The sequence below is a fragment of the Melospiza georgiana genome, chromosome 7, assembly GCF_028018845.1.
Source record: "Melospiza georgiana isolate bMelGeo1 chromosome 7, bMelGeo1.pri, whole genome shotgun sequence".
Taxonomy (NCBI): Eukaryota; Metazoa; Chordata; class Aves; order Passeriformes; family Passerellidae; genus Melospiza; species Melospiza georgiana.
The window spans coordinates 37,175,248-37,200,505 of NC_080436.1; the positions used below are offsets into that span (position 1 = coordinate 37,175,248).

The 25,258-nt window shown below is 41.3% G+C and overlaps 1 protein-coding gene across 6 annotated transcripts in view; it reads right to left on the minus strand.

Annotated features, from left to right (window-relative positions):
- Nucleotides 1–25,258, minus strand: part of GTDC1 (glycosyltransferase like domain containing 1) — a 174,341-nt gene that overhangs the window by 644 nt on the left and 148,439 nt on the right. For 2 of the 6 annotated variants that reach the window (XM_058028533.1, XM_058028530.1), the window contains 3 exons: nucleotides 21,630–21,700; nucleotides 20,827–20,918; nucleotides 12,641–13,811 (listed from right to left, as the gene is read on the minus strand). In XM_058028533.1, coding sequence (XP_057884516.1) covers nucleotides 13,728–13,811; nucleotides 20,827–20,918; nucleotides 21,630–21,700 — 247 coding nt within the window. In that variant the 3' untranslated portion in view covers nucleotides 12,641–13,727. Of the gene's footprint in view, nucleotides 1–9,329; nucleotides 11,460–12,640; nucleotides 13,812–20,826; nucleotides 20,919–21,629; nucleotides 21,701–21,907; nucleotides 24,706–25,258 lie in introns of those variants that run through there. The other 4 variants (XM_058028529.1, XM_058028528.1, XM_058028531.1 and 1 more) reach the window with 4 other exon arrangements.

Below are 25,258 nucleotides of genomic sequence, written 5' to 3' on the forward strand. Positions count from 1 at the left end.
ACATTATCACATAGCTCCTTTTTTTTTTTTTCCCTAACCTGACCTTTTTTTCCCCAACGGTTTATCTATAACTTAATATAACTAATTCTTTTGAAATAATGTTCACAGTTAGCATAATTGGTGTTATATAGTTCTAATGTACATTACAGAATATTCTGTCACTAGACACTAAATTGAAATTTTAAAGAAAATGATAGAAATAGCTGTAAGGGAAAAAGTACCCTTTTAAATCTAATTTGCTATGCACCGCAGTAGGGTAATGGATGCAATGAAAGTTCCTTTTTTGAGTTCCCATGTCCAAAAGGTATTTAGGTAGCAAAGGATGTTAAGCAGACCCCCTGCGCTCCTCCTTTAAGTAAAGATAGCAGGAAATAAGGTATATAGGTTTGTGTCCTCCTGATTTTTATTTCCTCAGGAGTACAACTTATGCAAAGGGCACCTTAGGCTACTTGGAGGATCACAAAGGGTGCCCTCGACCCCCTCGCTGTCTGCATGAATAGAAGCATCTAAAGGATGGCTGAAGCCATACAGCGAGTTAAATCCTTCAGGTGGGTCTTTTCAAATTCCAATAGTGAGGAGTTACTGGAGAATTGGTAAGGATTTCACTAGGCCCCAGCAGGTTTGAGATCAAAAGCCCTGGTTAAATAAAAGCCTGTTGGGAAATCTTAAAACCTCTTTGTAATGTAACTTTAAAAAGTTAATACAAAGAGCCCTTAGACTGAAGCCTGTAACAGCATGAACAAAGAGTATATCAAAACTGATTCCATTAAGGGAAGGCAGACAAATAAATTCATTTAATTTAAAGAGAAATCAGATATATTACTCTGCTAAAAACTAAAAAGCATATCAGGAAATAAAAGCCAAACAGATTTTGCAATACACATGCACATAGAGCTGTGAATAATAGTGATAGATATATATAAAATCTATTTATAAATATCTCTCAGAACAGAGAACAGAACATTATATACACACATATATGTTTAAGTATCAATTTATCCAATATGTGCATGTGTGTGTGTGTGTGTATAATTCTAATATATACATATTTTTATCATTTATGAGGCCTCACGCTGGGCTCTCAAATCTGCACTTAGATGTATCTATGTAAGTATCCAGAAAAACGCAGCCCAAAGAGCCCCTACATTCAAATTGACACGAGACATTTCTCAACCCAATTAATTAAAAAAGATGGGTGCTCATCAGTCAGCTGGCACGGGATTTTTCTCCATCATCTTGCCAAAGTGTCACAGTGTTAGTTGCGCAGCATGTTGGAAACAGAAAATCTGGGACTGGGATTTTGATATCATTTATTAGCTGACCTCTTTCCGAGGAGCTCTTACACTTTTAACTCACTGGGGGTCCTGCACTGGAGGCAGGAGGGCAGGGGAGGGGAGATGGAGAATCACACGGAACCATTCTCGTTGGGAAAGCCCTGTCACATCATCCTCTGGGCGAGGCGCTCGGAGATGTCGTGTTGGGCACCCACACTGGGGATCAGGCAGCGTTTCCTCAAAGCAAGCAGTGTCCTGAGCATCTCATGAGCAGGGGAAGGCTGTGTCCCTGGGGACCATGGCTGGGGTCCCTCACTTCACCCAGGGTGGGGTCCCTTGGGTGCTGGATGCTCTGGACCCGAGGGAGGAAGGGTCCTCCTGTCCCCCAGCTCACTGTCCCCATAGCAAACATTCACTGGGAATTTTGCTCCCTCTGCCCTCCAGGAAAGGAAAGGAGGGGATGAATTTTGCTGGTTGGTGAGGCTTTAAATATTATTATCATAGGGGAGATGTGGCCAGGAAGCACATTTCACTGTTTGAGAAATAATATTTCTCACAACTCCATAGGCTGTGCACTAGAGGAGGGAGATGTATGTGTGATTCAACTGAGAGTGAATGTCTGCAAAAAGTCATGCTCTATGGCATTTTTTTTTAAATTCCTTTTATAAAAAACTTTCCTTTTATAAAAAATTTTCCTTTTATAAAAATATATAAAAATAATTAAAAAACATTTATAACTAAATTCTGACATTTTAGTTCAGCAGAGCTCATTTAGGTTGCATGTAGTGAGGGAATGGGACCCACCCTCATCCTCTAAACCCATGAAACACTGCCCCTACAGCAGAAACAAATCATTCTGTCCCTCTGCACTTTAATAACATTTTTTTCTGGAGATAAGAAATCAGCAACATGTTTCACATATGGTGCCTTTCATCCCAGCGAGCAGCAATGGTTTCACAACCTACACTAGTGGCAATTATTTATTTTATTTTATTTTATTTTATTTTATTTATTTTATTTTATTTTATTTTATTTTATTTTATTTTATTTTATTTTATTTTATTTTATTTTATTTTATTTTATTTTATTTTATTTTATTTTGTTAAAACCCTTAAAATTCACATCAAATCAAAGCCTCTTAACTGTAGGTATGGTTATCATTTTAGCAATGGCATTCCTGGTGATTTTGGGTGGACTCCACCAAATGCATTCAGGGACCACTATTCATCAGTAGACCATTACTCTGGGCACCAAATCACTGTGGTGGCTGACAAAGAACTGCTCTTTGCATTAGAAGCCACAGAAAAATGGCAAAATGAAGGACTTCAGATGGAGATAATAGCACCAGAAAAACCCAGGTGAAAGAAATTGGTGCTTGGGAACCTCGGTCTCAGTGCTGTGAGTCACATTCTTGCCCTAGCAACAAGTATCTAATAATCACAGGAGATAAATGTCCCTTTTGACCCTTTGTTGGAGAGAAAATCTCTCTGAAAACACCGTATCTAATAATATCAAAGGTTGTGGTGGCTTCTGCATGGCTGGCAATTTTTAGACCAGTAGAGGATGAGGTTTTCTGGTTCAAACAGGAATTAATTGAGGGAAGTCATATGGCTTGTGTTATACACGTGACACCAGATGATCCAAATAGTCCTTTCTTGGCCTTATAATCTACAAATAACCTTATGGAGGTACTGCTCTCCTGTGGATTAGTGGCAAACCCATGCTCCTCTTGCTTGGATGAGTTTTCTGATCTAAATACCACCCAGACCTGCGTGGCCTACAGGATTTGACTGGATCACGGTCTCAGACGGAGCCACGGCCAATTAATGCCAGACATGAGATAAACCAGGGTAGGACACGCTCCACTTCAGGTGCTCTGTGATCCTGGAGTGTCATTAGCAGCCACATAACAAGACAGCTCTGGAGCAAAACAATTTTGCTATAAAGACTCTTATAAATATTGTTTTACCCTCACTGTCTTTGCATCATAAGGCCCAGGCTGTCAGACACTGTGGGGCTCTTTGGTTTGAATTTATCACCTTCATCTGCAAGAGCAGGGTATCACTGTGGCCAGTTTATAATCCATAAAAATAATAAAATTCTGTAATGATTTGTCTAACAGGACAACATATTCCTACATGGAAAATAGAGTGTATGGGGTTTTGCCTGTCTTGCTTGGATTAGGAGGCAGAGGAAATACCTGGCTGAGCAGTGCTCAGGAATTATCAGGTGGATGATGTTACAGGAGCAAGCTGGTTCTTTATTTATTTGCTTTACATGGATGACTCCGAGTTTAGGTTGCTGGAGTTATATAATGCTAAGCTTCCTCCTGACCACGCCACAGCCCTGGCTGCTCCCTCTGATCCATCAGTGCAGTTTTGCTGGGAAATCTGTGCCAGGGAAAGCCAGGCTGCACCCCTCAGGCTGCACCCGAGGTGAGCTCTAACTCAGTCACCACCTCAATCAGAAATATCCCTTCAATGCAGCTATCTTCATCCCTGTCCCTATCTCTCACCAGGCCTCGTTTTACCCCCAAGGATAATTTTTGATGTAGAAGGAAACATGCCATTTATTAAGCCAAAACCCTTCCTTTAGCTTCTACAAAAATTTCTTCTGGGGTTTCCCTTTCAGGCACCAGTCTTATTTAGATCTGCAGGCTGAGACAGTAGCAAAAGGTGGGAAAACTTACAGTCATTACATTGATTAATCAGCTGCTGAAATTTGGCTTTCCAGCGTGACACCTCCATTCTCTGAATGTGTGGCCCTACTGCAACGCAATCAATTTGTCTGTGCAGCCTCCAAAACCCCAGAGCCACACCATGCAAAAAAAAAAAAAAAAAGGGCAATCTTCTGCCCTCTTTGACCACAATAAGCAACATTACTGAAATCACCACTCCTGTACAAGTGTAGCATGACCCCATATTTGTAGGCAGCAGAGTATGACTTCATTAAAAACCATGCTCTGTGTTAGGGAGTGGGAGCAAGGCAAGCCAGCAGCAGAGCAGCATATGTCTGAAACTGATAGGAAAATGGGTGATGCCTTAAACCCCACCTCTACACCGTTATTTACATACATATCTTTCATCTGACAGAGGCTTCCCCTCCAGCACCTTGAATATATCAGTCCTAAGGAAGAGACTTTAAGTTCAAAGAGTGCCATCCCCAAACGAAAGTAGGGGGTTATCAAGTGAGGTGTGCCAAGCAGTAAGACAAAACATATGCATTTTTAATAGATAGCCTCTCCTCCCCCTGAGGAAGCCAAGAAAAGAGACTCTGTGAAGCTTCAGCTGAAAACAAGTTCAGTGGATTTATACTCAGGCTGCTATTCACAGAAAAACAAAATTTACAACTCTCATATATATATATATATATTTGCTAGATGTTTTCCAAGCATTCTTCAAAACATGCCAGCCCCACCCTGGGTCCTGTTGACCAGGTGAATTCACCTCCACACAGCATTCAAAAAGAAGAGGATGACAAAAGATCATGAAAATGAAACAAAAAATAAAGAGGCCATGAAAGAGAAACAAAAACCTCAACAGGTCTGTATGGAATTTCAGCAGCACTTTATTTATTAATGCATATGAAGCTACCACTGTATTCCAGCTCCCAAAGACAGATCTGTGAGGAATAGGCCACATGCTGATTGACAGCAGCCATAATTCCATACAATGAGACTGTATTAAATTGTTTGATGTGATATGATACTCATCACTTGTAACTGATCAAACACACTGCTGCATCAAACAGTATTACAATACAATCAGGCTGGATATGGTTCCTGCCAAGGCTGTTCATCACATTGCACACTTCTGCATTAAACATATCTATTAATAGCATTGACAAACTACTCCTATCCAAGTTGGTTTTTTTTTCCCAAGAATTGCAGGATGGGGAATGTGCACAGAATCCACAGATAATGCTTTACAGTTTGAGGGAGCGCTTCTGTTGGCTGAATGCTTCAACATGAAAGGCTTTCCCAGTTTGGGAATTTTGTAAGGTAATGCCAAGAGTTGGAAAATCCTGCCCCACAAACAAAGACCTGACATTACTGCTTCCCTTTTTCTTCCTTTTTTTTTTTTTTGTCTGATTTTTTTTTCTTTCTCTCCTATATGCAAACAAATTGAAAGATTGACTCATTTTTGACCAAGATTTTACTTTTACCATTCCAATCCCCAGGAGCGCTGCTATCTTGAAGGGGGGAGCTGTGTTTGCTAACACTGACCCTTCTAGAGGAGGGGGACATAAATAAAAGCAGCAAATTCCTTGTCACCACTGCTCCTGCTGCAGACAGTGAGGGTGACACTCTGCAGCCCACGGGGAACAGGACTGGCTGTGACAGGACAACTGTGGGGGCTCTCTCAGATGCAGGTCCTTAAATGAGCCTGGGTCTCTAGAGGGCAGAGGTCAGCTGTCCTCAAATCTGTGTGAACGCTAGATTAAGTTTATTAATCTCCCTGCTTTCACTTAAAAACCAAATTGTAGGATGGTTAAATGTTAATGCCCAGGAGCTTGTGAGACGATCAATGCCCTCAGTTACCTCTGCTAAGGGGGAGCACGAGGTGTTCAGACCCCAAAAGGATGCAAGAAGTTAGTGTGAAGACCAGGAGAACACATTCTCCTCGTGAATTACCACGTGCTTCACGTCTGGTGCAGTTTTGTTTGCAGTCCTCACACAACACATGAACACAAAAGCACCTCAGACACAGAAGCAAGACCCAGGGACTGGTGGTTTCCCACCTGGATGTCCTGGACATCCAGCCTCAACCACAGCTCTTTATAAAGGATTTATACCTGTGCTGGGGCATGATTCCAAATGTTCATCTCCCTGCACCAACCCAGAGTGCCCAGGAACAGCACAAAACCAAGCATGCAGTGAACATGGCACTGAGCAACCTTCGGAGCAGCCTCTCTCAGGGCATCTCATCAAGCTACTCCAGTGTGGAAAAATCAAGTGATAAATGAGCATAAAGGGCCCACAGAATTCCTCGTGGACAGGTATGCACATCACAATTGGACAATCCTCCCCCTTGATTGCTATCTCAGCTTGGGAAAGCCAGGATCACATAGCCATGGAAAATAGGGAGTAATACGCAGGAATGCATGCCTGGCTGCGTGGAGCTGGCACCAGGTTTTTTTTCAAGCTGGGATTGTATACATTTTACATTTATGAATATTTTTGCAAACTGCAGTGACAGAAGGTGCCTTTTGTCCTGTTTCTCACTCCTGTAATGTCAGTGTGAGCAGATTAAGCTCATGGCACGGTAGCAAATTATCCCTGCTGATGGAACCAGCTCCAAAAAGATTACTTAAGAGAGGTGTGTAAGGCATTTCCTTTTCCTAATTAAAAATATTAAAGTTTTTCAAGATAATAAACCATCTCAGAAGGTTATGCTAAAAGCTGGGGAATATAGAGGAAAGGGCTGGAAAGCTTTTCCACTCTGATGGACAGTTTTTAGCACTAAGAGCCCAACGCAGCGTGTAGAGCTAAAGGAACGGTAACTTTCTATCTGGGTGTAGCTAAGTAATTCAAGATGCTGCAAGTTAAGTGTAACAGTAGAAAGGAAGAAGTTCAAAAACAAAGTCCCAGGCATTTCAGAGCAGTGTACAGTATGCTAAATTGTGGTATTACAGAAATTGCTGGGAGTTTGGCCACAAAACCTTTCATACTGCACCAGCGTTCTGCCAGGGCTGCCTTCCAACAAGCCCAGACATTTCTGCCTTTCACCTGTGCTTTTTTCTTTTCCCCCTCCTGTTTGTTAACACAAATCAAACACTGCACCAGAGAATTACAGCCCTTGTCCTGAATGTACCTCTCCCTTTATTAAATCAGCACGACTGAAAAGTCACCACGCACCAGGCAAAGACAACTGCAAATCTGTGCTTGCCCTCCCCGTACCACCTGAGTGCCGCTATTATTCCTCATCCTTGGGGAAAGGACCCCATGTGTGAGTTTCAGAAACCACCTCAGTAACTCCAAGCATCATTATCAATAGTAGGATGAACTGCAGCTGGGATGCACTGAGAAGGCACGGTAATACTCGCCCTAATCTCTGCATTCATCTCACTGGCCCTCGCTAGGAAGTTTAAGTACATTTACTGGGGATTCTTCAGCCCTTGAAAGGTAGGAAGACATCTATGAGGCTTGACGTACCAGCTAATTAACTTGGGTTTGGAAAAAAAAAATCTTCTTATCTACTTAACTTGGAGACACTCTCTTTGTTTTTAAGCCTGCAGACTACCTTCTCTTTAAAATGCACGTTACGTACCACTCCGTAGTATGGAATGTATTATTTTTAACGAGGACCTATTTTAACTTGGACCTAAAACTACTAACATTTGACAGAGGGTTGTTTTGGTTTTTTTTTTCTTTTAAGCTATTTGCAGAATCAGCTGAATGATAGTCTATAGCCTGTGTTTTGCAAGACAGGCTACAAAATCCTCACGCTTTCCTTCTGTCCTTAAAAACACGGGCACACAAACGTATGAAGCGCTTGCAAATGAAGCCCCAGATGCACCCACACCTCCCCTCTCCCCCCAGAATCTATAAAGGGGTTTAAATAAATCTCTCAGGTTTTGCTCCTCGGTCTCTAGAAGTGGGGAATATTGAGGCTGGGAGAAAGTGATTGAATTTGCAGTGGTTGGGGCACGTGAGTGTTTCCTGCAGCTCTTCTGACAGGAACACAGACCTGAGCAACTCCTCTAACATCCTTGCTCAGAATTAAACCACCCTAAAATCTCCTGTGGATGGCACAGAGAGATTTTAAATCCTCACTATATTCCTAACAGATAGAACAGTGGCATGATTGACCAAGCTTTTTTTTTTTTTTTTTTTCTTCTTCTTTTTTAAAGTACACATATGATGATGCATCATAGTTATAAACAGATGGTATTTGGCCTCCTTCCTATTCTCAACATTTGGAATTCCTAAACTATGTGAATTAAACAATAATATTTTATAAACATACAAGGGATTTTGCTCACTGCTTTGTTAACATAGAAATTATACAATGCTGACATTTATTTAAATTTTAAAAAGTAAACAAGAGTGTGTATTGAATTAAAGCAAACTAAAATCAACAGAGAGAAATATGTTCTGCGCGCACATTACCTACAACGGCACGGGCCTTTTTCGGGGACACATAATGGGATGAAGCACAAATTGTAGCTTAGACAGTCTGATCCTTTGTGCTCGAAAGGCTCATTTAACACCTCGCTGTAAACAACGGATATTTATACCATAATTGGCCAGTTGACCATCAGTTGTTCATTTACTCTGTAACCTGCTATTATGGAGTTAAAAGAAGTTCCTTTCTGTTGGCTTTTCTAGGAGTGAAAGTGTGTTTGCAATTTTAGTACCAACTGGATTCAGTCTAACACTTGTACTTAGTATGAGAAACATTTTCATAATACCAAAATTTGGGGGAATAAGAGTATTCCTGCCAGGAAGGGAAGAAGAAAGTATTGGTTCTTAAAAGAAGAATTCTGTTTGCTTGGTTTCCTTTTTCCTTTCCATTTTAACCCCTTTTTAGGCTCCTCTCGAGCTGTGCAAAATTGAGAAGCACTTAGGTTTTAATCACTATTCCCAGGTCTGCAAAGAGGTTCTGTGATGAATAAATAATGAATCCGAGATTTTAATCAGTGTTATGATTTTTGAAAAGGCTAATTATCATTGTTTACAGACATGCCTTCCCAACGCATTTCCTTGTTTTGCCTTCAAAGCTCCAAGGGTTAAGCCCCTCGCACGCATCCCTCCCATCCCTCCCCAGCGCCGCGCTCCTTGCCCGGGATTTCTTTTCGGGGGCTCGGGGGTATTTTTCTGTTCGCTTGGTGTTTTTTGGGGTGGTGTTTTTACTGGAGAGCCGCGGACGGGCGGCCGGAGGCGCGCAGGGCTGGGGGAAGGCTGCGCATCACGGGCGGCCGCTCCGCACCCGCGGAAAAGCCGCGGCGGGCAGGGGAGGGGGGGGAGCCTTTCTCTGCGCTGTCTCCGTATGGCAAGGCTACAGAAGAAGCGGATTTTCAGAGGAATATTTTTATTATCGATAATGTCGGTGATACAAGCGGCGGGCGGCGCGTCCGTGCCCCGCTTCCCGGGGAATCCGCGCTCCGCTCCGCCGGGATGCGCCGGGATGCGCGGAGGGCACCGCGGGGCTGCCCCGACAGCGATCGCCCCCGGCTCAAACCCCTCGCGTTATTGTAATTCTCATTATTATTATTATTATTATTATTATTATTATTATTCATGATTTTTACCGCCACTGGCCTCGTTCAACCTGGCTCGCCCGCACCTCCATCCTCTCGGCCATTCGCCGGGATGGGAAAAACCTTTTTCCGCGGGTGGGATATTCGGTACCAGGGTCCCGATTGCCCCCATTCCCTCCCCTGTTTCCTGGCGATCGCCCCCGCTCGCTGCTGCCGCCGCTGCTTCCGCGGGTGCGGGAACAACTTCCAACGCCGAGAGCGTCAGCTTCCAGCAACAGCTGCGAACCGCCGCTCAGAACCCAAAGAAATATCACAAGATTAGGCAGCGATGCTATTTATTGCCCTGTAATTAAAGTTCTATCAGTGTTTCTATTATAAAACCTTATTTACAAGGGTTGGTAACTCGAAGGCAAAATTTTCCTGCAAAATTTTCCTGCAAGATTTTCCTTTCCTCACTAAGAAATATTTTGGTTAAATAAGGTGAAGGTAAAATCCTGAAGGACTTTCATTAAGGTGCTCATTTATATCTGCAAATACACTGCCAAGTCCTCCAAATCAAGGATATGTAAGAGGAATTTATTATATTTTTTTTTTCAAAAATCAAGGATTCACAGAAAGGTTTTAATATAATTCTCTGGGAAATTATTCCCATGAAAACAATTTGTTTGAAAGAAAATGCCCTCTGGTCTTTTCCACACAAACTAGTCTTGGGCTAGTACATGAGAATCCAACTTAAAAGTGCCTATAAGCAGAAAGGAGGTTGGTTAATTATTTTCAACTGTCCTTTCTGGAATAAAAAACAGAGTAAACAGCTTGAACAGGGAAAGGTGAATTTAATTTTCAAGGCCCTTTAACTTTTAATAATCTGAGGAACAAGATGGGAGGTACATTCTACCCTCCCAGTTATCCTGATATAAATTCATTCAAGATTTATATTGGTGTAATAGAGAAGCAGAATTCGCTCCGTGATTTCTAATGAACTGCTGGCTCGGTCTTTAAAAACGCAATTAGAAAAATCTAACCACCTAATTCAGAACAGCTTTGAGCTGAGGCAGAGGTCTCAGTGCTGCAAACAGGGGTGGAAGCTGGTCGGTGCCACAGCTCCTTGCTGTGCCTGCAGCACCAGAGTGGGGCTAGGAATGCTGGAAACGCTTTGCTACAGAATTCCCTAATTGTTTTAGGATTTTCCTCTCTATTATAAGGGAAAAGACAATTCTCGTGTGGAATAAACCTGTGTTCCCTGTGATCTCAAATGCTAGGACAAAAGGATTGCAGGATTAGGTGCCTGGCCTGTTGCTGGTGCAGGAGGAGCTGTCTGGTCAGGGTGAGGCTGGCACAGAGTCGGGGAAACCCAGCTCTGACTCTGCACTGAAACCTGTCTCAAAGCCCCGGCGCCGCTGTGTCAGTGCAGGTGAAACATCAATAAAAATGAAAGTAAGTCAAGGTTCAATTCTCTTGCCCTACTCACAGGATTAGGTGTCTGCACTCACCACTTACTCATGTGTGTAGGAACAACGGGACCGAGATCCCAGTTTGTCCCCTGACCTTCTGAAGCGAGGGACTGAAATGAAGCAGCACGGGGTGACACTCTCGTTTCCCCTGCTGAAACTGAGAGGCAAAACTCCGCAGATTGTTTCAGTCTGCAGTGCTGAAGGGACACTCTCTGGGGAAACATCACCTCTGACTACCTGGAAACCCTGCAAGCATCACCTCTGGCTACCTGGCAGCCCTAGATCACTCTCCTGACTGAGGACCTCAAACAGGCCAGGGTGGCCCCTGACACATCCTGTGATGTGGTAAGGACACAGAATCAGAATGGTTTGGGTTAGAAGAGATCTTTAAGCCCATCTTTAAGCCCATCTAGTTCCAATTCCTCACCATAAGAAGAGACACCTTCCACCAGACCAAGCTGCTCCAAGCCCTGTCCGATTCAGCCTTGAACACTTCCAGGGATCCTTGCTCCAGAGCAGCTGCACATCTTTGCTAAGAATGTAAAGAAATATCAGGAGATTACACAGCATTGCTATTTATTACCCTGCAATTAAACTCCTCGCAGAGTTTCTATTATAAAACGTTACTTGCAAGGGTTCATAAGAAGGGAAAAAATTTCCACCAAGACGAAGCCTTGCTCAGCAGACAGAGCTGGGCATGGTTGAAGAGTCACTGTCAGTAAGGGCAGAGCTGCAGCTCACCAAGGAGCTGGGTGAGACCTCCTCTGCTGGTGGGGCTGATGAGGGTGTGCCCTGAGGACAGCAGGAGCCTTTGAGTGCAAACCACACAGCTTTGATGTTCTGAGTCTGCTCACCACAAGCCCGAGTGCAGCATTACAGCATCTCCTCTTTCCCTTTTATTGGTTTGGAGAATGACTCACTGTGATACTTGAGGCAGTTTGCTACAACTGCACCATGCCTCAGTTTCCCCAGCAGCCAAGCCAAAAAATATTCCAATTGGATGGTGCAAGGTGTGATGACATTGGTGAACATCTACGACACACTCTGGTAGGAGTGCAAGGCATCCTTAAGTCTTCCAAGGACTAACACCAAACCTACACTCTTGGGAAGACCATGTCCACCCAACCACAAGCCATGCCTAAAGCCAAGCTGGGCTTTGGCTGAGCAGAAAGGAGGAGGAACCCGCATACAGAGAGATGATAACTGCAAAATTACAACTCTGCAGTGCTAGCAGAACAACCAAACACTCTCCACTGGGTCTGCCTGGGTTGCTTCTGATTGTTTTACGGGGTAATTTGAACAAGAAGTAACATATGCTCTCTCTTACTCTGAAAAATGACATTTCAGCTTCCTGATGGTGCCAAAAGTCACAAAGACACTCGTGGGGAGGGGGACCAGCCTGTACCTTTCACCCCTTTCAGGGAGAGGGGCTGCCCTGCCTGATCCAAGGGAAGCTGAGACCACAGCTGTCTGCAAAGACAAGCCTTACCAGCCTTCACATCATGACACCTTACCCAGAGTCCTCTTCCTGCTTCTTCCCAGAGCAGAGATGAAAATCTTGGAATTGCCATAAGGTTTTATTATCGCTTGCAAACCAAATTCTACTTCATCAGATAAAGACACAATTGCATTCATTGACTCTGACACAAGGATATGCACGGTGATAAACATACAGATAGATGTACACACTTATACATGAATGAGATATGCTAATTAAAAATTGCAGTGGGCACTTTATTAAAAATTTATTGTACAATCTACATCTTCAAAACATTTTACATCAACAAATATTGCGGCTTGACTGCTGGAATCATAAGTGATTTATCTTTAAAAGACTGTATTTGCAACTGGATGCAAAGATTCTTGATGAACTGCCATTACATTTAAACTACTGGTTTTTATTGGAAGTATTTTGATTGTTATCTGTTTGTTCTCCATCCTTGAGAGAAATAAAACAAGTGTCTCAGCTTTCATTTTATCGGATAGATGGCACCACGTAGCATATTTCCCATGCTAGTTTGAATTACAGCTGTTTATCTTTCAGCTTTCTTTAAGATTAATTAAATGCAAATGTAACTCCACGAATCATGGGATTACCTGCCAGACCCCTTATTAATACCTTCACTTAAAAACCCCTTTGCCAGAGAGTCATTAATTTGCAATAAAAAAAAAAAAAAAAAAAGAAGAGAAAAAAAGAGAGAGAAGTGCTCAAGCAGCCCTTTGCCTCCCAACAACCCGGAGATGGCTGCCCAATTAGTCCGGCAGCATTCGGATCCTCCTTTCAGGCCCTGTGGCCCTTTGAGGACACAATAAGGCTCCAATGATAACCTGGCAACCTAGGTAGAAACTCAGCCAAGTGTGAGCGTTTGAAGCTGCAGCTTGGCTGCCATCGTGTCGGCGAAAAGAAAGAATTCAGGCACCATGTCATCCAGTACAAAGGATAAAAACAGATTCAACCGGAAATTCAATGTGGCACCACATATGGGATACATGAGTGCGGTTACACAACAGGCCACATATTTTTTTTGAACAGTCTCCTGCATGTGATGCCGAGGACATGTGTAACCATCATAACGTCTCTAAGAATCTGTATTTAATTTGAGCTGGGGTGGTGGCAGGGATTGGAGATCTGAAGCCGCCACAGGTTTGTGGCAGATGGCTCTGTGTCAGCTATGACAAGCAGCCAGGCTCGGCTTCCTCTGCAGATTTTCTTTTCTCTCTGATCAGGTAAATATGGGCACACTCTGGAAACTTCCACAATTCTGCCTGAGGCTGCAAGTTTGTGACTTAGCCCCATCTGTCACAAATCTTCCCTCGGTTCTGCTGCGAGCAGAGACCTGAATTTACTGCCGAGCGCTGCCCAAGAAAACCCGGCCGTCTCGCCCTGCGAGGAAGCACAAGAGAGAAGCACACGGAGCCCTGTTAGAGCCTGGGACACAAAATGCAGCAAGGATTTCAGGAGGGCTGCAAGCCACTTGGTCAAAGAACACTTATGTGGTGTTATTTAAAAACGGGGTAAATTCAGGGGTTTTTATTTAAAGACAGGTAAGATGGTCATGAGGCCCAGCTTATTTGCTCCCTCTGCTTTTCTGGTGGTCTCTGGACACATCAAGGACTGAACACCCTCAGGGACCAATGTGCCCCTCTCACCCTCAGACACGGCTGAACCACGAGCCAGGAGGAGCAGGGCCTGGCTGTTCTAGACCATCATTACTCTGGGGTTTACTTGGGAATAATCTTTTTTTTTTTTTCTTTTTTTTTTTTTTTTTTTTTTTTTTTTTGAGGAGTATAACCATCTTTGCATAACCATGCAAAGATCTGGAAATTCATTTTTTCAAGGAATAAAATTCCATCACTGCCTTGCCATCAACAGTTCCTAAATATGTGGGGATCCAAAGAAGCAAAGTTTTCACATACAGCAGCATCTTCTAAAGAGCAAACAGCATAATGTCAGTAGCAGAACAGTATTTTTCATTAAATAATCAACTTGGTTCTAGTGTCCTAAGATCAGAACTGAAGCACTTAATATCTACTCTGCCATCATTAGACTTCATAGCTAACCTTTAGAATTTAATAAGGAGTCTTCATCCATTCAGATTGGCTCTTTCAGGACAGCTCCAGTTCAAGCACACAGTATTGATTTTAGTGTAGATTTTTTGCACTTTTTAAAAAATTTCCCTAACAAAATTAAGATTTACAGATTAATTTTCCAAAATCTGAGATTCGGCAGGCAAGACTGGAATGATTTACAGAGACAATTTGTATTGGGTCAGATCTACTCTGTGATCCAGCTCCTTCACTCTGCAAGTGAGCAAGGAGGAAGAATCAAGGTGGAAAATAGTTTGCAGCAATTATTTTTGGAGTTCAGCTTCCAAACTCCAAGCACTTTTGGAGACCAGCATCAAAACTCACCATTGCTTTACATGAATTGGGTGCACTGTGAGGCCCAAGCTATTTAACACACCTCAGCAGAGTAACAGTATTTCTCTGACCAAACTGGTCTGTTCTGCAGTTTCTTATATTGGCCTTCAAAAACTCACCTCATTCTTGCTGTCTTTAAACAAAAAACATCAAATTTTCAATGCAAATCTATGCAGTACCTTGCATAGGATGGCTCAGAACACACTGAGTGACTGTAGCAGTGGGAAAACAGTTTCCTGCTTTTTTCCCCAAGGTAATTTGAATAAACTGTACTGGAAAGAAAAAAAAAGTTTTCATGCTTTTTGCAACTTTTCCTCCTATTTCCTTTGACCCATTTCTCCATCTACTGTTTTGAAGTGGCTGTGGCTTATCTGCCAGTTTTCATTTGCTCTCTAAAACTCCCCTGGAAGCTCTCTAATACTGTCAGGACAAAAAGTTCCAAGTCCTGGTGTTTATGGTGAAAATTGCCCCCATAACTGCTTTATTCCTACTCTGCAAGTGCAGCCAACTGCAGTGAGCTACAGACCAATATTTGGGGACATGGTGATCATGGAAATGTTGGATCAATGGTTGGACACAATAATCTTAAAGGTCTTTCCCAACCTACATATTTCCATGATTCTGTGATTTTCAGAGAGCTGGAATCTCCTGGATTTTTACCTCAAAGAGCCAAGAGCAAGACAAGCCCAGAGAGATCAGGTGCAGGCCACCTACACACACACATATCTGCACATATATTCATTTATCTACAGCTGGATCCCAAAATTAGGCAACTCCAACACCTTTCCTTCCATCTCACTTCTTCCACAGTGAAGATCCATGTTAGCCAGGCTGACCTCCCTCTACCACGGTTACTTGAACATCTAAGTTTCACCCAAAATGCTTAAATTGTGTCCCACAGCCCAGCACCTTCCCACCTGTGCAAACTCCTAAGCTAGACAGGGGCTTCACTGTATCAGCCACACACAGGGAATGGAAAGTGTGAAGACTTGAGTCTAACCTGGATGTGATCCTGAGCAACTTAATCCAAGTTTGAAGTCAGATCCTACTTTGAAACTGGCCCTGCTTTGAGCAGAGGTTGGGCTTGTGACCTCCAGAGGCACCTTCCTTGACTAGTCTGTGATTCTGTGCTCCAAATATGTAATGAAGTTTTATTTCACATAAAAAAATCCTTATGCTTTACATATTTTCCTTAGGATCACACGCCTAAGCACTGGAACAGAGATGGGAGAGCATGGACAGAGAGCTCTGCAATCCAGAGTTCCTGTAAGCTTCCCCCACAGACTCTGAGGAGCAGATCTAACCCACCTCTGAAACCATTTTAAATCACGTGCACGGGAAACTGAGCAGCTCAAGAGACAAATCCAAATTTCTCATTTGTGTTTCTAACCTCCTTCTGACCTGCACCTAATGCTAGCCAGGTAAAAGCAGAAATTCAATTCCTTCTTTTTTAACTCTGCAAACGTGCTCTGCTAGTGAACAGAAAGCCAGAAGGATGGATGGAAATACTTGCACTATTTGCATACCCTATAAAGCTCTGAATTAACTTTATCAGCCCGGGACAAAAGATCTGGAGAACACTGTAAGCAAACATCTGCTCAATATACATTCACCATTAAAAAGTAAACAGTAGGATTGGCTCCATAAGGAACAGGTTGGGAATTATCAGAGTACTACACATCACATAAACTGATGGCATGGCCCAGAATTCTCTAAAGCAACGATCACACCAGGCACAAAAACAGCTCTCAAGCATCAGAACGATGCTTGAATGATGAGAGATTAGAATATAAACATGGAATAACATTCACAAGGAGAGACTGAAAGGACTGGGATACTGTAAATGTTTGACAAATGTTTATAAAATAATGGATGGCACAATAAAGATGGATGGGAAGCTCCTGCTTCCAGGCGACCAACTCCAGAACAAGAAGACACTCAACACAACTGAAGGTGGGGAAAACCTGAGCTAATTAAGGAAATTATTTAAACATCATCATAAACAAATCGTAGAATCATGGAATGGTTTGGGTTGGAAAGGCCCTTAAAGATCACCTCGTTCCAAGCCCCTGCCATGGGCATGGACACCTTCCACCAGACCAGGCTGCTTATGGAAAAATGAATTTCCAGTGGAGTTTTGCTGGGGATTGGGTAAAGATAAAGGCAGAGGCACCATCCCTGGCTCTCACATGGCCTGTACAGGAACTGTGAACAACAGACTGAGTAACTGATGGGACATCTGGCATCAGGCTCCCCTGCATCCTCACGTGCCCAATGCCCTGCATATTGCACTGAGAGTGCCTCCTGCTGCTTCCCTAGCTTTGCCTAAACATGAAAGCTGGACCAGGAGCAGCTTTCCCCTTCTACACATTTCCCTGAAATACTCAAGATACTGCTTTATCTGAAATCAGAGAAAAAAAGAAAAGGAAAGAAAAAGAAGGAAAAAAAAAGTTTTGTTAGAACTGCCCTATAGAGCCAAATCCTGAGACTGGAAACAATTCAGATGTCTATGGTCTAACTGGGATCTTAATTTGATTTTACAGCAGTTTAATCCCTTTGAATTCAGCAGACTTCCTTCTACAGTGGTGTCAGAAAGAAAAAAAATCACGCCATGTGTCTTTTCATAGGCAGGTGAGCTTCTGTAGTGTGATGGAAATGAGAAGATGAATGTCAGAAAGTGGGCCAAATTCTTTTCTCCATTAAACAAGCATGAGTGAGAGTAGGATTTTTCTGTAGGAACTGAAGCTGACAGCATGTCAACCAGCACTCATTCAGCTGGGAGGGCTGGGAGAGATTATTTAAAGTTGTCAGCTCCTTCCATGCCTGGCTTTTGGCAACTCTTCTTGTCCCTTTCCACTGTATACTCTTTATACATGCTGTTTTAAATTAAGAAACTCAAGTGAGGAAACTAAAAGGTAAACTTTAAGAAAATAATGCAGAAACAAATGTTTTGCCCTATTTTATTTTATTCATTTTAACTTTAAATCTACTAGATAGGGCACTAACAGGTCCCGTGGTGTGCCCTGACCAATGCCCTGTTGTTGTCACTTGCTTCATTCCTCTGCTTACCTTGGCAACCAAAACCACCCAGAACTAGAGTCTGATTCCATGAAACTGGAACAGAACAAATAATTGATAACAAATGAGATTTGCTTCCCTCTCATCTCAGTCTTCTGCTAATAACTGGCAGAAGGCAAGGCTGAAATGCAGATGAGCCAGCCCTGAGTGCTGTGTGAATACTCAGGGTGAGCAATACATCATCTGGAAAGGTTTTCATAGGTGCTTACATTATGGACATTTTTAAAAGTCTGCCAGCAGGAATCTGCTCTGTGGAGTTAAGCTACTACAGTTTAATGCCTTGGTCTGTGCATTTTCACAGGGATGTTCCCTATGTCCAGCCCCTAAGCCCACTGCCCTGCTGCCATTTATCTCCTTTCTGCCACTAATTTTGTTAGCACAAGCATTGAGGACATTTGAAGGAATAAACTGCCTGTTTAATTAGCCACTGTCTAATTATTATAGATATCCTGAGTTATAAAATCCCAACAATATGTAAAAGGATAAGCCAAGGTGATTACTTCCCAACTTGTGGAGCAGAATCCCCAAATAGCAGAGAAAAGCACTATTTGCTTTGTAAGCATTTCTAGTTGGAAAATGCCACAGATACTTGATAAACTCAATGTAGAAAGTATGGCAGGATAGTTTCTGAAAGACAAGGAGCTGGTTAACACTGACTCTTGTGCTGGGATCTCTTTTCTTGCCCATTAATGCGAGATAGTATTATAGTTATCTGGAAAAAAGTGAAAATACTGTCCAAGTGCTGCGCAGCCTTCAGGATTTCACTCAGTTCAGCTTCCTTACAAAGCAGCATCACTCCAGCTGCAATGACCTTAACAGCACAGCTCTGAGCCAGCATTTCCCAGGAGCTTTTGTGGATGGTCCACAGTGAAGGAAGACTAGATCTACGTGGGTGTAGGCACAAAAGGACAACTCTAACAGCATTCTCTGGGCTGATCCAAAGCTTGTTAAAGACAACAGGGATATTTCCTCTGGTGCTCACAGGTGCTGGATTAGGCTCTGCTTTCCTCATTTTAAAACAATCCCTCACTCAGCTCCATTGCTACCTGTTGCAGAGGTTAAGCTCTGACATTCAGAACTGCAAACCCCATGCATGAGAGGCAGGATAAACTCCTTCAGCTTCTGCCTACTAATCATCCCAAGGAATTCTTAAAAAAATATAAAAACAACTTCAAGCAAATCAGCATTTTGCCTACAGGGCTTGTGCACACATTTTCAACCTGTACTATTTTATATCAGTATTTTTTGCATTCCTTGGCTCTGTGTTCATGAGCTGGGATCCATGTGGGAGAAGATCCATGTGAATGCAACCATTAGCTGAGCTTGAAGCATTGGGAAATGCCAAGGTAAACATTTAAGGACTGCTTTCCCTTTGAAGCCCCCATGCCTAACTCTACGATACTATTGACTCAAGAAGTAACGCTGAACACTGGAAGTGTTCAGTCAGCATTTTAAACTATTATGAGCTACCTTCTGAACCATTGCCAAGTTAATAGACAATGAAAGATAATGAGCTTGAAATTGGGTGTTAAATTGCATTTTTGGTTCTCTCTCCTTTTTTTTTTTTTTTTTTTTTTTTTTCCTTGAGGTTTAACTGTTTCCTGCAGAAACAACATCATCTTTGATGTATCATTATGTAAATGCCTATTTTTAGGTCACAAAAAAAGTCAAGGCGTGGGCTAAGCCCTCGCTGCTCTTGCTATGTGTGTGCAGGAAGGGGGGGAGAGAGGCAGAGGAGACACAGCAAGACCCAACAATTTCTGGCCCCCAGAGGGAGGGAGGGAGGTGGAGGCATGAGGTTGGGTCTGTTGGCAGGAGGAGACTCCAAATTAAGGAGATTACTCGGCCTGCTCATTAACAGTGAGGCTGGACGGAGGAGGGAGCGCTCCGAGAACCGCGTTCGTGTCGCACGGGTTAACACGAGGAGTATTTCCATGCAACCCCAAGCCTTTAAGGACTTTCAGCTGGGTTCAGGGGTTTTCACGAGCTGAAACACCTCTGTTGTGCAGGGGTGATGTGTATCCAACCTCCAAGCTGCCCACGGCAGAGCCAGGACAGTGAAAGTCAAAAACCGCTGTAGATGTGCGAAGCAGCGTGCAAAAAGCTGCAGTTATTCTTCTGAAAGCAGCATCTTGTACTAACAGCTCTTCACTGGAATAATGTAAAATTTAGTGCTTCATCTACATTCAAATTAAAAAAAAAAAAAAAAGAAAAGCACGACTCCCATCAGTGTAAATACACCATTTAAAACCATGAAAGTCGGCCTAGCATTGAACACTTGAGCAAAACCTGAATGGAGCGTTTGCCACTGAACCTGGACTTTCTCTGCAGAAATAACTGCAAAAAAGGGGACATGATAAATACCAGTAAATTATGCTGCCAATAAACTTTAATGCTCCACACACCTTATAAAGCAAAGAATTAAAATAATTGTGATTATGAAAATCGCTCAAATCATTCCAGAAGCCAAAGAAATCTTACCTGATACCTGTCAGCTGCATTTTTCGAAGATTAAATTAGGATAGGAAGGTAGGCTTATCCTCATTAGTATAATTGTAGGATCTTTCTTTTATTTTCCTTTTAAACTAATGAGTTTCATTAATCCAGGTTCATTTTTATAAGCCTCTTGGGTCCAAATGTAAAGGACAGTCATTTTAGAAAACAGTAAATTAAAAAAAACATGTAGCATGCATTAAGTGCACGTATTTCATAAGACCTAGGTTAATACAACTGGCATCTAGTTTAATTAATCCTTGTTAGTGTAACGACTAATATCCCTCCCTAGCATGTTTCCTTTAAACATTAGTATGTTAATTAAATGTTGTTTTTTTTAAGGGTTTTTTTTCCCCTTTGTACTTCAATATGGCATTATATCATCTAAAACTATTCCAAACAACTACCTTATAGAGATGTCTCCTTACAATATCTGGTCTCTTGCAGAAATTCTGAAGCCTTTTAAAAAGCTGTTCAGGTGTAGAATACAGATATTCAGCTGCAGGAAAAACAGATACATTTTTAATGAAACAAAAACCTCAAAGCACACACTCGATATTAGTCACTTTACTAATTAAAAATGCATATTGCTCTGTGCCGCCTCGTGTTTTACATTATTTAAGCATGATTTTATAAGGTTACCTCAGCTCACAAGGATGTTTAATGCTAAATAAGACTGTGTAGTTGTGCTGTTTAGACATCTCCTTTGGGTGATTAAAATACATTATTCTAATGTAACACAATGCATATGTGATACATTTAGTGATGAGATTTTTCGAAGAACTGGTACTACATTAGTGTGTATCCTGTACTGCAGTTGCATACTATTAAGTATTAAATTGTTTAAATAATTTGGTGTGATTTTCAGGCCTGGCTTTTTTTTTCCCCTCTTCTCTGTATCAAAAAAAAAAAAAATCTGCAAACCATTGCAGCATCAGTGACCTTCTAACAAAAATCTATCATTATGGTATGTGTATGCTAACAATGAAGAATGCTATTTCAAAACTTGCTTTTTTGTTATCTTAAAAGAACAGATGGCAAATATAAACTTCGTCTAATGTATTAAAACACATAAAATTTGCCTTAACACTAACATGTTGGCTTGCCAAATAAACAATTGCTTTTACTCAAGTTTATTCCCAAACTTTGGGTTTTAGCAGGAATCACGTTATTACGTTTCAGCAGAAGGAATAGGCAACAAAGCAGCTACCTGGGAATATCTCTGGGTACACCAAGGCTTTGGGACACAGAGGGTAACAGCCACAGTACACAGCCTCGATCCTGAGAATTAGAAATCACAAATACACAAAAATAGACATTAGTCAGCCAAAAAAATTATTTCCGTGCAAGAGCCTTGAGGTTGCCTGCATGCAGCAAGAGGGAAACATTTTTTTTTTTTTCCTTCAGCAGCATAATCCTTCTAAATGCCAAAGTTGCTCTTTTTAAAGAAAATTTTATTGATCATATGAATTACATAGAACAGAACAGCGAGCATATGTTTTGTTCGCTGAATAAATCAAAGCGCAGCTCTGCATTTTTTTGTTTTTTAAATACTGTTTAACACATTTTATAATCAGCAGACAGACACATGTAACAACATGGTGAAGTATGGACGGCTTTGCTTAATAATGCTGCTGGAAAACAAGGGGCACGTTGGCTGCACCAGGGTGTGTTGCAGACACGCACACCACCCTCACCTGGCACAGCAGATATTCCCCTCAGACTTCCAGACTCCAAAGGTTACAGCTAAATATAACCCAGGAACCACTTGCAGCATGCTCCAGGCTGGGATATTTCAGCTTATTCACATGCTTTGGATAATTTGCTTTATTTTTCGGGACATAAATTGTTGTATTTTTTAATAACCGCTGATGGAATCCCTTTGCCAAAGCGCGCGAAGCTTTGTACTTGCTTTTTGCTCCCAAGGAACATTTCACATATCTCCCAAACATCAAACCCAAATATTTTGGAATTGGCGCAAAGTTTTCCAGTAGCAGAGCTGTCCCCCCTGGAGTTCAGGTTTTGACAGCTGAATGGGTTAAAGGCATCCAGGTTGCAGTTTATTTGTTTCACATAATGACCACTGATCTGACACAACGTCCCTCCAAAGATACAACCGTAATTTCTGTTGGCCAGAAATTACACGGTGAAATTCAAAACACTTCTTAAAATATGTTTATTTTATGAGAGGCTTTGAATTTCCTCCAACATGTTGACCATACGAGGGCTTTATTTTTAACTTCAGTTTCCCTCATTCCCCAGAATAAAAAAAAAAAATCTGAAATCTTGTCAACGTTCACCTTTTCTATTTTCAGTGACAACCCAGAGGCTTTTGCTACCTCCATGTGAATATCAGGTTTGGTACTTTATTACAGGTACCACGAAAGGACTCTGTTTCCTTTAGATCTACTCAATTTTAAACAGGAAAAAAAAAAAAATAAAGAATAACATATTCAGCTTTCATGCTAGAAAACTATGCATATCCACAAACCCCAAAGACACATTTCTCTGCAAATGCTTTTGCAAAGAAATGACTGCTGTTTTTTTTTTCATAAACTTTTAAAATTTGTAATTTATGTTTTTTTTTTTAAATAACATATGCACTTCAGATTGCATTTTAAACATTAACAACAATTTCAAAGTGTACATCGTCTAGCACTATATTTTTTACCAAAGGGAAATGTTTCTGATGTGTGATTTAATTGATGATTTGAGTTCTTAAATATTGTGTCATATGTCAAAGCAAATAGATTTTTAAAGTTTTCTTTAATCTAGGAGGAAAAAAAAAAAGAGTGAAACTGTGGACATTTCAGTAATAGCTCAGATCACTAAGTTATGTTAAAATATTTGCTTTTTAATCATATCGTCTGCATGGGAAAAAAAAAAAAAAGAACAGCTCCCTAAAACAAAACTGCAGGCCAAGATGGGATCTGAGTCATCGTTTGAGTATGAAATTTCCCCTTTCAAAAAACCTCTACCAGGATCATGAATTAGTAAAATCAGAATTTAATGCCTCCGTGGTTTGCTGGATGAAAGTTAAAAATTTGGAATTCTTTCATTTGCAAATGATCTCATTTGCATAGTCCTTTCTGCACCAAAGTTTGGGTGTATTTTTCTGACCAGTCCCTACTATGAGTAGTAAGCTTTACTACAAACCTTACTACACCTTCCATTTGTCAAGATCTAAAGATCAAATCAAACTGGGCAGAGCTCACACTGACACAGACTTTGGTGTGAGGATGCTCAAGGAATCCTTTAATTTCCATGCATTTCTGTCCTCTCCCAGAAAAGTATCATATCATAACAATAATACAATTACTCTTCATTTCAATCCTTAAGCACTGCTAGTTAAATAATAAATAAGAGTTACGATTGATCTATTGTTAAAATGGCTAGTAAATGGTCTTTTTATTCCAATTAACAAATCATCTGCTAAATCTATGAATCTTAATATTCAGGTCTATTCACTTCAATTCATACAATTTATCTGCAAATAGTTGTTGGGCTTTTGATTCTAAATATAATTAGCTGATAATTTTGCTTGGCTGAATTACTTTTCTGGAGGGCCTGCTAAGGCTCTCAGTCGCATTATCTAGCAATAATGAATCTGATAGGTGAAATTTTTTACTGTAATGAGGATGAGACACAGTTGTGACACCTGAGTCTAGTAATAACAGAAGACTGCTAATTATCGACAGCACTTTTTTGTGTGATGCACAGAGAAAAAAAATCCCTCATTATTAAAAAATAAAAAGTTACAATTATAAGTGACACCGGAGGAGAGTAAATAAAATGGAGTGATTAAAACATTGCTGCTTTAAGGGTGTTTTTAATTAAGTGGAAATGCTAATGTTGTCATACTTAGCAGATGGGATTAAAATTAGTTATTGTAAGTAACTCATATTTTATGTTATGGTTTCCACAGCATGTCTACAAGATCTAAGAAAGTGATACATTCCATAAGACATTTAAAAAATGAAATTCTCATAGTCTTTACAGCTCATAATAATGAACAACATGAATAAACTATTGAAAAAAAAAAATCCTGCCAAGGCTTTTACCATCGTGACTTAACTCGCATGGAATGCAACCATAATGTACTGGGCTGCTGGAATCAAACTGTTGGTCTGCCTTTGTCTTTTGCTGATTGCTGCATTTCTGATTTCCTTCACACTCAACAATAACAGAAGTTTGGTGCTTGGGCAGGAATCCAACATCAAGTGTGGTGTCAAGAAGGTACAGCTTTGGTGCAAGGGAAGATGATGACCACCCACCAAGGTGACGTTCTAAACGAAAGCACAGGATGCATCATGTAACTGCAGATAAAAACCTAATTGCACACTTTCTCCTACTTTATTTGTGTAAAATTTTCCATCTGCTACATCTAAAGATGTCTAAACTGTTAGTATCAAACCTGCATTCAGCTGCCAGCTGTGCACATTAAGGATTGCAAAACACTAAGTAAATGAGGCAGCATAAAACCGAGTAGTACTGGTCCATCTGCCCAGTACTAGTAGGGACCCCCATACCTGGTCCTTTTAAAGCCCCACACTGCTGCTCAAATTGATAAGGAAAATACTTAATAACATGCTTTAAGAGCCTTGGTTTAGAAAGCTCAATTTGCATTTGCTATCATGACTTCTAAGTATCGGAATCTGCCTACTACTAGTACAAGTTAATGCTTTTCATCTCTCTTTCAAATGCTCTTTGAAGAACTTTTAATGAACGAAAATTAACATCTATAATTTATAGTATTTACTGTCAAATTTCTGAACAATTCGTGGCAACATTTTTGAGATAAGTTTTAAATAGTATTTTTTTGAAAAACCACTGCTGCCG